The 14,722-nt window shown below is 52.4% G+C and overlaps 1 protein-coding gene across 4 annotated transcripts in view; it reads right to left on the bottom strand.

Moving 5' to 3' along the window:
- The window catches only part of mcc (MCC regulator of WNT signaling pathway), a 90,224-nt gene that overhangs the window by 51,220 nt on the left and 24,282 nt on the right, over window positions 1–14,722 (bottom strand). Inside the window, exon 1 of one of the 4 annotated variants that reach the window (XM_035391960.1) lies at window positions 3,961–4,142. The exons of the other annotated variants lie outside the window; for them this stretch is intronic. Within the exon in view, the coding sequence (XP_035247851.1) occupies window positions 3,961–4,104 (144 nt within the window). The 5' untranslated portion in view covers window positions 4,105–4,142. Of the gene's footprint in view, window positions 1–3,960; window positions 4,143–14,722 lie in introns of those variants that run through there. 4 annotated transcript variants of the gene reach the window in all.

Below are 14,722 nucleotides of genomic sequence, written 5' to 3'. Positions count from 1 at the left end.
CACTCTGGCCCCTCCCCCTGCTTGTGATGTTCCACAGCTGTATCAGGCCAACAGAATCAATGGGAGGAGCTGTGGGCATGGCCACGGGCAGCTCTGGGGGGGGGGGGTTGGGGGTTGGGCAGGCAGGGGTGGCTCATCGCTAATGGTGGCGCTAAATACGCGAAGGCTAGCACTTTCCACCTCATTAGCCCAGCACCGCAAATCTCCACGGCGACCCGCGCCGGCTGGCGCTACTGGGCTCCGGCCGTGACCCAAGCGGACAGAAGAATGCAGGAAGCGCGCAGAGTAAGGCGCCGGCGGTAAACGCCGCGCTTTTCCCCGCGAGTACCGCCGCGGTCGGCCCTTCTCCCGCCGCGCGGAACTCAAAACGCGGTTGCCGCCTTTCAAAGAAAACGAGAGAAGCTCAACGCCTGGGAGCCTCAACGCCGGCGCTGAACGCACCTCAGCTGCTCACCGCCACACTCGCAGGCAGCAGAGCAGCGCAGCGGTTGGTCAGGCCGCTGGGTGTGTAGCTCGGAGGTTGCAGGCTCGATTCCCAGCCGGGGCACTGCCGTCGCACCCTTGAGCAAACGTAATTAACCCGAATCGCTCCAGCAAAATACCAAGTGGTATAAACAGACTGTGTTGCAGTTCTAAAAGTGTAAGACACACTATATTTGTGGACAGACCAAATGCTATTTCCTTAAGTAACAGCAACATGACGCTTTTGTATGATGATGTAATTAACTGTCAAATTAATTTTTATTGATGGAGATATGAACAATTAAAAAAAAAAACCCAACAAATTATCAGGATGTGTGTTTAAAGCACTGAAAGCAGATGTGCACAGACTAACCCATACTGACACGGATCCAGAGGTGGAACAGGGATGTGTAACACTAACCCATACTGACACGGATCCAGAGGTGGAACAGGGATGTGTAACACTAACCCATACTGACACGGATCCAGAGGTGGAACAGGGATGTGTAACACTAACCCATACTGACACGGATCCAAAGGTGGACAGGAACAGGGATGTGTAACACTAACCCATACTGACACGGATCCAAAGGTGGTCAGGAACAGGGATGTGTAACACTAACCCATACTGACACGGATCCAAAGGTGGAACAGGGATGTGTAACACTAACCCATACTGACACGGATCCAAAGGTGGACAGGAACAGGGATGTGTAACACTAACCCATACTGACACGGATCCAAAGGTGGACAGGAACAGGGATGTGTAACACTAACCCATACTGACACGGATCCAAAGGTGGACAGGAACAGGGATGTGTAACACTAACCCATACTGACACGGATCCAAAGGTGGTCAGGAACAGGGATGTGTAACACTAACCCATACTGACACGGATCCAAAGGTGGAACAGGGATGTGTAACACTAACCCATACTGACACGGATCCAAAGGTGGACAGGAACAGGGATGTGTAACACTAGCCCATACTGACACGGATCCAAAGGTGGAACAGGGATGTGTAACACTAACCCATACTGACACGGATCCAGAGGTGGAACAGGGATGTGTAACACTAACCCATACTGACACGGATCCAGAGGTGGAACAGGGATGTGTAACACTAACCCATACTGACACGGATCCAGAGGTGGTCAGGAACAGGGATGTGTAACACTAACCCATACTGACACGGATCCAGAGGTGGAACAGGGATGTGTAACACTAACCCATACTGACACGGATCCAAAGGTGGACAGGAACAGGGATGTGTAACAGGGCCTCTTCGACGAAATTAGGCGAGAGGACATAAACCGGCACTAAACGCACACACACAAGCTTAGGCAAACAAGCTAGCAGCGCTTGTAAAAGTCAGTGTAGGAGGGAAGAAGAAAGAAAGAAAACATGACCCCTGATGACCTCACACAGAACGCATATCTCACCGGCTCCTCGGTAACCTGTGCTTTTACCTCGAGCGGCAACACGCTCACTTCTCAAACGTACGCACACGGCAGCCCCTGTGGAGACACTGCTACGCCCCTGTGGAGACGCTGCTACGCCCCTGTGGAGACGCTGCTACGCCCCTGCGCTCCTTGACCACGTCACCCCCCTCCCACCCACCCCGAGCAACGTCGTCTTTGTTTCACTGCATGTCCCATTTGTCCTGAGCTGGAATGTGTCTACAGGAAACAGACTTGCCCCGGTGTTCAACTCCGCTCTTACCCCCCCCCCCCCCAAATCTCCTGCTACACCCTCCACCCCTGCGTGAAACTCCATTCTTACCCCCCCCCCCCCCAAATCTTCTGGCTGACCACCGCCCCCCCCCCCCGGTCAGACGGCACACCTAAACCTTGTGCTACATGCTCTCCCTCTTTGCACTTCACTTTTGGCTGCCGTCTCATTGGCCATCTCTGGTTTTACAGACGCTGGGTGATTTCAGCGCTCATTGTGATGAGGCTTTAGAGTACCCCCCCCCCCACCCCACGCCTCCAGCCCCCCCCCCCCCCCCCATTTCCTTCCCGTGGGGGGGGGCGGGGTAATCAGGGTGTGGGCCGGCCCCCGATTGTGAGGCGGGTCTGACCGTCGCCTCACTCAGTCGTACAGGAACAGAAACCAAAACCTGGCAACCCGAAACCCGATCTCTGCGGGGGGGGAGGGGGAGTGCAGGAACAACGGGTCAGAGATGGCGGGGGCTCCAGGCCAGGCAGACTTGAAATGGCCGTCAGCCACCAGCCTTGGTGGGGGGGAAGAGGGGGCGGAGGGTCAAAGGTAAATGGTAAATGGACTGCATTTATATAGCGCTTTTATCCAAAGCGCTTTACAATTGATGCCTCGCATTCGCCAGAGCAATTTACTCTGCTTTCACTGCTTTCTCGGTCTGTTTCAGGAAAGCGGCGGTGGATATCCAAAGGTGACCGGCGAAAAGAATGCCCCCCGCTGGACGGGACGCTCCGAGCTGGGACAGAGCGCTCCTCTAACACCGCAGATTCGGATCAGAACGAGCGCCCACGCAACCCTACGCTCACGCTGAGTACACAGACTCCACCCAAACGCCCCGTATCCCAACCCAACAGCACCGCGGTCTCACAAACCGCTCTCGTAACAGCAGCCAATCAGACGCTAGCCAGGAAAACACAGCCCTAACAGACCACCTGCAGCCACAGCAACCCCTCCCTCTCTCTCTCTCTCTCTCGCACACATCAACACTGAGTGGCTAACCCCCCCAGGCTACAGCCACCGCACACTCAACACTGAGTGGCTAACCCCCCCAGGTTACAGCCACCGCACACTCAACACTGAGTGGCTAACCCCCCCCCAGCTACAGCCACCGCACACTCAACACTGAGTGGCTAACCCCCCTCCAGGCTATAGCCACCGCACACTCAACACTGAGTGGCTAACCCCCCCCCAGGCTACAGCCACCGCACACTCAACACTGAGTGGCTAACCCCCCCCCAGGCTACAGCCACCGCACACTCAACACTGAGTGGCTAACCCCCCCCCAGGCTACAGCCACCGCACACTCAACACTGAGTGGCTAACCCCCCCCCCAGGCTACAGCCACCGCACACTCAACACCGAGTGGCTAACCCCCCCCCCCAGGCTACAGCCACCGCATACTCAACACTGAGCACAGTCAAATCCCTACAGAGCACGGTATCAGAACCTGAACACAGCCCCGCGTTCGGCCGGACCCGCTGAAAACCATCCGGACCAAAAAGCGCGAGACGCGCCCCACCGAGCAGCGAGCGAGCAGCGGGCGAGCACCACCCGCGTAACCCCAGCCCGGGGCAGGGGACGGGGGACGGGGGAGAGGCTAGCCGGCTCCTGGCAGGATATCAGCGTGGTGCATAACTCGCATTCCTCCCCCAACACATAATTTCCTCTCCGCACAGAGGTGTCACACATTTAAACCCCCAAAAAAAAACACACTTAGCGTTCTAACGAAAGGGAAAAGAGGAGGAACGAGCAGCAGGCGGCTGAGACCGGGAGACTCACCGAGACGAGGCGAGCTCGAGAAAAGCGGAGAGCGCGGTGGGGAAGGTTTGTCCTCCAGCTGGGACAGACGCCCGTTCGGCTGCAAGTAAACAGCCGCACGGACCTACACAGCTCCTTCCCAAAGATTTCCTGCAGGAAGCCCATCCCCACCCAGCCGGCATGAGCGCAGGACGTTCAGGAAACACACACACACACACACACACACACACACACGCACACACACGCACACACACTCCCTCTCGCTCACACACACACTCACACTCACACACACACTCACACACACTCTCTCACACACACACACACTCACACACACACTCTCACACATCTCATTAGTGCCGTTTCAGGAATATCCTCGAAACACAGGCAATGACGCAGAGAGAGGAAACTAAACGCACCCACTCTCACTGAGCATTTAGTTAGGGAAGCCAAGTCCACTTCCACAAAGACTTCAACTGGCATGTGCGTCTCTCCCACATACTGTATGATCACACACATGTGCTTGAGCTGATACGAAAGACGTACACAATTAAAAATAAATAAAATCTTGAAGCAGGCCTAGAAAACTTTCATTCATGACCCTCCGTTTGAGCCTGAGCATGCAGTAAATAAGACACATCCAAAGACACGCACGACAGATTCTCCTCAGAAACCTCTGCTTTTCACATACTCTGTTTTGTGACTCGATTCAACAATGCACAGGGATTTCCCCAGGAACACAAACCGGTCCACAATAGTCACTGAATAATACAGCCTGATTTGTCCAAATTGGCAGCAGCACCCTTTTGAAGGACACGCCCATGACGTTAGCACAGATTGTGAAGGGCCGCCAGATTCTATTCTTAACACAGACAGCACTGCTGAAGACACGGCGTTCCAAACGGGTTCTTATGGAAAATCATTTAGGGGCGTGGTGTAAGAACAGCGCCATGGCAACAAAACGCACGAACTGTAACAGAGCACTGGTAGCGGCCGTTAAGAAGGAGAGAGAACAGGAGGTACCACAGCAGCCGGGCATCTGACCAGCGCATACAACCCTGGGCGTAAGCACAGCACACTGCTAGAACACTACACACTCACCACTCACGCAGTGCTAGAACATTACACACTCACCACTCACGCAGTGCTAGAACACATACTCACTGTGTTAGAACACACACTCGCACACTGCTAGAACATTACACACTCACCACTCACGCAGCGCTATAGAACACATACTCACTGTGTTAGAACACACACTCGCACACTGCTAGAACATTACACACTCACCACTCACACAGTGCTAGAACACATACTCACTGTGTTAGAGCACACACGAACTGATAGAACACGCACACAGAGCATGAGAACACACACTTACAGTGTTAGAACACACACTCGCACACTGATAGAACACACACATAGAGCATGAGAACACACACTTACAGTGTTAGAACACACACTCACACACTGATAGAGCACGCACACAGAGCATGAGAACACACACTTACAGTGTTAGAACACACACTCGCACACTGATAGAGCACGCACATAGAGCATGAGAACACACACTTACAGTGTTAGAACACACACTCGCACACTGATAGAACACACACATAGAGCATGAGAACACACACTTACAGTGTTAGAACACACACTCGCACACTGATAGAGCACGCACATAGAGCATGAGAACACACACTTACAGTGTTAGAACACACACTCGCACACTGATAGAACACACACATAGAGCATGAGAACACACACTTACAGTGTTAGAACACACACTCACACACTGAAAGAGCACGCACACAGAGCATGAGAACACACACTTACAGTGTTAGAACACACACTCACACACTGATAGAGCACGCACACAGAGCATGAGAACACACACTTACAGTGTTAGAACACACACTCACACACTGATAGAGCACGCACACAGAGCATGAGAACACACACTTACAGTGTTAGAACACACACTCACACACTGATAGAGCACGCACACAGAGCATGAGAACACACACTTACAGTGTTAGAACACACACTCGCACACTGATAGAGCACGCACACAGAGCATGAGAACACACACTTACAGTGTTAGAACACACACTCACACACTGATAGAGCACGCACACAGAGCATGAGAACACACACTTACAGTGTTAGAACACACACTCACACACTGATAGATCACGCACACAGAGCATGAGAACACACACTTACAGTGTTAGAACACACACTCACACACTGATAGAGCACGCACACAGAGCATGAGAACACACACTTACAGTGTTAGAACACACACTCGCACACTGATAGAACACACACATAGAGCATGAGAACACACACTTACAGTGTTAGAACACACACTCACACACTGATAGAGCACGCACACAGAGCATGAGAACACACACTTACAGTGTTAGAACACACACTCACACACTGATAGAGCACGCACACAGAGCATGAGAACACACACTTACAGTGTTAGAACACACACTCACACACTGATAGAGCACGCACACAGAGCATGAGAACACACACTTACAGTGTTAGAACACACACTCACACACTGATAGAGCACGCACACAGAGCATGAGAACACACACTTACAGTGTTAGAACACACACTCACACACTGATAGAGCACGCACATAGAGCATGAGAACACACACTTACAGTGTTAGAACACACACTCACACACTGATAGAGCACGCACACAGAGCATGAGAACACACACTTACAGTGTTAGAACACACACTCACACACTGATAGAGCACGCACACAGAGCATGAGAACACACACTTACAGTGTTAGAACACACACTCGCACACTGATAGAACACACACATAGAGCATGAGAACACACACTTACAGTGTTAGAACACACACTCACACACTGATAGAGCACGCACACAGAGCATGAGAACACACACTTACAGTGTTAGAACACACACTCACACACTGATAGAGCACGCACACAGAGCATGAGAACACACACTTACAGTGTTAGAACACACACTCACACACTGATAGAGCACGCACACAGAGCATGAGAACACACACTTACAGTGTTAGAACACACACTCACACACTGATAGAGCACGCACACAGAGCATGAGAACACACACTTACAGTGTTAGAACACACACTCACACACTGATAGAGCACGCACATAGAGCATGAGAACACACACTTACAGTGTTAGAACACACACTCACACACTGATAGAGCACGCACACAGAGCATGAGAACACACACTTACAGTGTTAGAACACACACTCGCACATCGTTAGAACTCACATTCACACCGCATTAGAACTCGCACTCAAACAGTGTTTTCCAAAGCTGCAGGGCCACTGCATTTCTCAGACCAGACAGCCTCAATCCTGACATCACCCAGCCTGCTGGCGAAAGTGTCCAGATAAGAGCCCATTACACCCCCCCCCCCCCCCCCCCCCCACAGTCATTATGTTCCCTTCAATGAATCTGTTACTGGGGCACCCCTTCACCTTTAACTGGGGGTGTCAAAATCCGGACACTCTGAAACCATTCATTTTCTGACTTAAAGAACTGTGAATGAGGGGACTTATCTCCCTGCTCACCCCGCCACCCCCCCCCCCCCCCCACACCCAACCCCGACCATTTTTAAAGGGGTTTAACGCCCCACCCCCAACCCCCAGCCATTTCTAAAGGAGTTGAACTGGGCTGAACCGGGCCGAGCCAACCTCAACCATTTTGTTAAGTGATTTAACGCGCCGCCCCCCCCCCCCCGGCCCCCCACGCTGCCCCAGTGCCACACAGACACAGACCGCCGGCTGTAATTACTCACCACGGCCCCACAGAGACGCTCCACTCGGGTAAATTAATCACTCTGGTTCAGGGATCTCAGGTGGAGAGGAGGTGCTGGCAGCTGCACCTCAGGGTAAAAATAAAAGCAGCCGATGGGGTTGATTAGCCGGGCGACGGGGCAGCTGGCTTCCAGAGTGAGGCTACTCACAGCCCCGCGCGGGGCAGCCGGATTCCAGAGTGAGGCTACTCACAGTCCCGCGCGGGGCAGCCGGATTCCAGAGTGAGGCTACTCACAGCCCCACGCGGGGCAGCCGGCTTCCAGAGTGAGGCTACTCACAGCCCTGCGCGGGGCTCCCCATGACGACCAGCGGCAAATCCTTTAACCGCAATTTCCCCAGATGGACCGGATTTCAGGGAGATAGGAAATTTCAGGGATGTCTGAAGGAAATTTTTTCACCGAAGCTTTTTTTTGTTGTTTTGCTCCACTAAAAGAAAAGTCGCTTTTGCGTTCGACAGCCGAGAACAGATTCCCACGCACGCGGGAGAAACTCCAGTCAGCGCATCAGGTTTTAGGGCCCCGGTTCACACGGCCTTACAGGCTACAAATCTCAGCGCAACAACATTTATAGCCGTTAATAACACAACATGGAGGCTATCGCTGTACCAAGGTCTCAGATTTGTTTGGATAGGCAGTCTAACCTATGGTGGAAATGAACACCGGTGGGTGAATCCACCTCGCCTTCAGGGTATAAGTCTGCAAAAACGACCGGCAAAACTGCAGGCTGTCAAAATATTTCAAAATAATAACTGCAACGGGTCCCCCACAGTGGTGTGTCCCCACTAAAGGACTGGACTGCAGCACAGCGATTCAGCTCTTGGTTCCCGTGCTGGTGAAGGACTACAGCAGGGAATTCTGCTAGCGACAGCTTGTTAAATATCACCCCCCCCCCCCCCAACTCCCAAAAGAAAATTGGGAATCATCACAGCTAATTTAAATCCAAATTAGTTTACTCCCTTCCCCCCCAATAAAGTACATTTTATTGTTGCAGTTTCAGTAATTGGCGCTGGCAAAAGTAACGTTCACAAGCAGAGAGGAGTCCCAGCAGACAACAGAAACAGCCAGAGATGCGGCTCCACCCCCTGCCCATTCCATTCACACCCCGGGGCATTTCAGTCACACGCCGGGGCATTTCAGTCACACGGCAGGGCATTTCAGTCACACGGCAGGGCATTTCAGTCACACGCCGAGGCATTTCAGTCTCACACCGGGGCATTTCAGTCACAGACCGGGGCATTTCAGTCCCACGGCGGGGCATTTCAGACACACGCCGGGGCATTTCAGTCCCACGCCAGGGCATTTCAGTCACACGCCAGGGCATTTCAGTCACACGGCAGGGCATTTCAGTCACACGCCGAGGCATTTCAGTCTCACACCGGGGCATTTCAGTCACACTGCGGGGCATTTCAGTCCCACGGCGGGGCATTTCAGCCACACGGCGGGGCATTTCAGTCACACGCCGGGGCATTTCAGTCACACGCCGGGGCATTTCAGTCACAGACCGGGGCATTTCAGTCCCACACCAGGGCATTTCAGTCCCACACCGGGGCATTTCGGTCACACGGCGGGGCATTTCAGTCCCACACCGGGGCATTTCAGACACACGCCAGGGCATTTCAGTCACAGACCGGGGCATTTCAGTCCCACACCGGGGCATTTCAGACACACGCCGGGGCATTTCAGTCACACGGCGGGGCATTTCAGTCCCACGCTGGGGCATTGCAGTTACAGACCGGGGCATTTCAGCACACAGACCGGGGCATTTCAGCCACACGGCAGGGCATTTCAGTCACACGGCGGGGCATTTCAGTCACAGACCGGGGCATTTCAGTCCCACACAGTCCCACGCATTTCGGTCACACGGCGGGGCATTTCAGTCACATGCTGGGGCATTTCAGTCCCACGCTGGGGCATTGCAGTCACAGACCAGGGCATTTCAGACACAGACCGGGGCATTTCAGCCACACAGCGGGGCATTTCAGTCCCACGCCAGGGCACTGGAAGCTGCTTTTACAGTGCGAGAGTGTGTGAGTGTGTGTGAGTGTGTGAGTGAATTCAATTCCATTTTATTTGTATAGTGCATTTTACAGAGACACTGTCACAAAGACACACCAAAACGAGTGTGTGTGTGTTTGCGTGTGTGGGTGTATTCAATTCTATTTGAATAGCACTTCTTTATACAGACACTCATAAAGAGGCACAAAGACGTGTGTGTGTGTGTGTGTGTGTGTGTGTGTGTGTGTGTGTGTGAGCGTGTGTGTGTGTGCGTGTGTGTACGCGTGATGTAAGAACCAATGCTGGTGAAATGCATTTAATACATACATATTCCTCAGACGCTAAACCCAAACCCTCCCCTGAGCTGGTTTAAAATGGCCTGATATCTGCGGCTCAGCGCTTGCAGATCGGAAGGCAGAAGCAGAGGGGAATTAAAGTGAATACTGCTCAGCTCCCAGCCCAGCCACAAGAGCCCCAAACACGGCAGCACACCCCCACTTTTAACCCCTCTCACATCGTCTCCCACTCCATTTTCAGCTGTTTGTAACTCGTTTGTCTGCTTTGTGTAAGTTTGTAACTCCTGTGCTTTATGGCAGGTCCCCACCTGAGAGCAAAAGAGATTTCAATCTCAGTGGGGATTTCCTGGTTAAATAATAATCTTTTTTTTTTTTTTTTTTTTTTTTTAAATCTGACAGTTGACTCTTGCCTTTCTCCAGTGCAGAGAAATGCAAATCTGAGGCCAGTAGAAGGTTTTCCTTTCTGACAGCTAATCGAGGAACGCCACTGATTGGCCAGAGACTGAACTCACCAGGTGTCCCAGGTTTAAATCAGTCCCTGATTGGAGGGTAGGAATGAAAACTAGCAGTGCCACCGGCCTCGAGGGCCAGATTTGACTATCCCTGGTCTTCAGTGTCTTCAGACTGTCCCTCCTGACCACCACCAGTAAAAGCACCTAACCAGCCAAGTCCAGTGAAGATTGATGGTGTTTATTTTGTTTTGCTTTTTTTTAGACAGTGCATTCAGTCAACGAAAAAAGCAGGGGAAACAGTTTTTCAGATGCATTCAGTTTTTCTAACCTACATTTCTCTGGATTTCATGCCAACCTCTGCCCCCCCCCGCCCCCCCTTCCCAAGCATCAGGAACGGTCACTCCCCTCCCCATCTTACAGATCTGGCTAGGGCATATTTCTGCAGAAATGGAACCCCCCCAGGGCTCGCAAAGCACAAACCAATTTGACAGAGGACCTCGCCAGAAACAGAGATCTGCGTGCGGAACAACCTGAGCCAGCACTTTCACAAACGATCGAGAAACTCGCCTGTCGCAAAAAAAAAAAAAAAAAAAAAAACACTTCCTGGAAAATCGAAAAAGAAAAATATAACCATTCAACAGTCAAATCGGGGACTGAAAAAAATACTCCACCGCACTGCTAAAAGGAAGGATCATTCCTCCTCTGATGAAAAGGATTAACCGTGTTCCTGAACTCAGACCGAATCGGCGGAGCACTTGTGGAGAAAGCGAAACCGCGCGGAACGCCGCTCGCCGATCACATCTGGACTAGAGCTTCAGCAGAGCCTGCAGCGCTCAGAGGGACTCGGACTGCAAATGAGGCGAGCCCTGGAGCGGTACAGATCACCGCAGGCCTCTCTCTCTCCCTCTCTCCCTCTCTCTCTCTCTGTGTCTCTCTGTGTCTCTCTCTCTCTCTCTCTCTCTGTCTCTCTCTCTCTCTCTCTCTGTGTCTCTCTGTGTCTCTCTGTGTCTCTCTCTCTCTCTCTGTCTCTCTCTCTCTCTCTCTCTCTCTCTCTCTCTCTCTCTCTCTCCCCCTGAAGTGGGCATACCTTCTCTCTTTCCGCCGCATGCTTGCTTATGCCTGGCAGGAGAGGATGAAAGAGGGACAGAATCACACGCGCCGCTAATTACAAACAAGCGCGTGCACATCAAAGGGCTTAGAGGAGCGCGGCATTATGCATGGACCCCCCCCCCCCTCCCCACGCCACCCCGTTACCCCCCCACCTGCCCCCTGCCGCCGCCGCAGCGTCCGCGAGGCCATGCGGAGATGTCCCACTCGCGCAGCTGCACAGGGGCACGTCTGACTGCGTTTCCGTCTGCAGCCATTTTCATCGCTGCCTTCGCCCTGTTGGTGTGGATACTGCACCCTGTGCTGACACAGTGAGCCCGACTGCGGAGATGCAGTGAGACAGACTGTGCAGACACAGTGAGACAGACTGTGCCGGACTGTCCAGATGCACTGAGCCGGTAACACAGTGAGCCGGACTGCGCAGATGCACTGAGCCGAACTGCGCAGTCACAGTGAGCCAGACTGCGCAGATGCAGTGAGACAGACTGCGCAGATGCAGTGAGACAGACTGCGCAGATGCAGTGAGGTAGACTGTGCAAACACAGTGAGCCAGACTGCGCAGATGCAGTGAGACAGACTGTGCAAACACCGTGAGCCGGACTGCGCAGATGCAGTGAGCCAGACTGCGCAGATGCAGTGAGACAGACTGCGCAGATGCAGTGAGGTAGACTGTGCAGGCACAGAGAGCCAGACTGCACAGATGCAGTGAGACAGACTGTGCAGACACAGAGAGCCAGACTGCACAGATGCAGCTCTCAACATTCTCACGCCCAAAACTCTGCAGCCCCACTGACACAACGCACAAAACAGCAAGTACCTCAGCTGATATTGAGCTCCCCCAAAAGCACTCTGCAGTTTTTTACAGGGTTATATTTTATGTGGAATGAAAGAGGTGTGTAATATGCTGGGTAATATAATGTGGAATATATGCTCTGTGGAACCCTAAGATGTCCTGCCTTACTTACGGCGTGAGAGAAACATACTGTCCTCCTGGGCAGAGAGATAAATCTCTTCTGGGATAAAACGGACGGATCCGTCAAATATTTATTCTGAAACCAAACGGTTTCACTTTGGGGAGGCCTCCAGCAGACATATGGGTTGAAAGGGGGCTGGGGGGGGGGGGAAATAATAAAGGCATCAGCATTCAACAATAACACTTGCCTGGGGCAAGTAAAACTGCTCAGTTCCCCGTCCCGTCAGGCAAGTGAAGATTCAGCGCAAATCCACGATTCGTTTGTTCCACCTCTCCACTTGCCACCGCTAAGCTGGCACAGAAGCTGAGTCGCGTGCGAGAAGGAAAAGTGGTCACAAGGTCGGAGGGCTGCGTTTGTTACAGAGACTGCACTTCCTGTCCGTGACCCTCTGGAGATAATCCCCCCCCCCATAACTACACTTAGGGCCCGTCTAATATCAGAACATCTTCCATAAAGCAGCAAATGAAAAGGAAAAGACCGGTATGGTCAACCCATCCATTATCTGTACCCGCTTATCCTGAGCAGGGTCACGGGGGGTGCTGGAGCCTATCCCAACACGCATTGGGCGAGAGGCGGGATTACACCCCGGACAGGCCGCCAATCTATCGCAGGGACACACACCGTTCACTCACACACTCATACCGTTGGACGATTTAGAGTCAACAATTAGTCTAATCTGCATGTCTCTGGACTGTGGGAGGAAACCGGAGTGCCCGGAGGAAACCCACGCAGACACGGGGAGAACACGCAGACTCCACACAGGAAGGCCCCAAGTCGAGATTCGAACCCACGACCTTCTTGCTACCCACTGCACCACCGTGCCGCCCTAAAACGGTACCGTGTCCCATGCAGTAAAAGACCCATTTCAGTCTGCTGCTGGTGATAGCGATAGATGCATTTTTTCCACCAGCAGTGCTGGAAGCAGCGCAACCTTAACTGAGCTGGGTCAGAATTAGCCTGCCTCTCCACAGCCCCCTGCTCCCTTTCACTGGGCTTTTATGGCACACTTCCTCAGCCCGCTCTGAGCCTGCAGTTTCCTCAGTGTCCTACAAGAGCTTTCCCTCTTCAACAGCCCTCAGCTTCTCTGCAGTCAACATTTTACCAATGTCTGATTATACCAGACGATAGATAATAGGTTTTAGTACAGAGTCCATGGGGTTTATATGCAATTCAGGCAAACTTTTCCACATCCAGTCAAGTATAAATAAAGTTTGGGCAAGTAGGTTTCTTTCCAACTTGCTCGACCAGGCACGTGTAAAAAAAAAAAAAAAAACCTAATATTGAACCCTGGGTATCTTGCAAAACAGCCACTATTGATAGCAGCAGAAAAACAAAACATTTTATGGAGCTATCTACTTGGGCAGATTCCGGGAAACGCTTTTAAAAAATACGCCCACAAACTGCGCACGGAGTCGCTCCAGAGAGACGGAGCCGTTCCAGTTATTTTTGTAGCGATAACGATCGCCGCTCGGCCCCGTGTGTCCATCCCTCACCACCGTGAGCAGAGTAAACACAGACCCTAAGAGCCCCGTGCGTTTACACAACAGACCAATAAATACTTTTAGGGGAGGATTTTAAAAGCTGACCCCCCCGAGTCACATCAACAGAAGACGACTGTTTTTTTTTTTCCGTGGTAGTGTTTTGTTTTTAGCTAGGCTAGCAGAGGCTAGTAAATTCTCCTGAAAAGCCCCTTCTTTCCGTTCTGCTGGAGGGCTCCCCGCGCGGCCCCCTCCCTCACAGGGGCCGTAAATCCGGGTGCCAGCCCGGGCCAGCCTGAAACATCGCAGCCAGTCACCTCTTCAGCATAACGCAATCTTTTCAGATCTGCCCCCCCCCCCCCACACCCCATACCCCACCCCCCTGCATCGATCTCTGAGCGGTGTTTACGGGCCTCGTTCCGGGCTGCCGGTACATCACGGACGCCAACCGCCAACGCCGCCGCCGCCACGGGAACCTCAGAACCGCTGGTTGCGTTTGATGTATCCCGCCCACTAATCATAACAGTAAATCTGAAACGTTAAAGGCTTCGCACAGCTGGGCCCAGAAAGAGGATCTTCCAGATAAGAAAATAAAGGGGAGAAAAAAAGACCTTTTGTGAAGTTAGAAAGCAG

This window comes from Anguilla anguilla, chromosome 14 (assembly GCF_013347855.1).
Source record: "Anguilla anguilla isolate fAngAng1 chromosome 14, fAngAng1.pri, whole genome shotgun sequence".
NCBI classification, from domain to species: domain Eukaryota; kingdom Metazoa; phylum Chordata; class Actinopteri; order Anguilliformes; family Anguillidae; genus Anguilla; species Anguilla anguilla.
The sequence above is the reverse complement of the archived record's forward strand: the minus strand, read 5'-3'. Positions and strand labels throughout refer to the sequence as shown.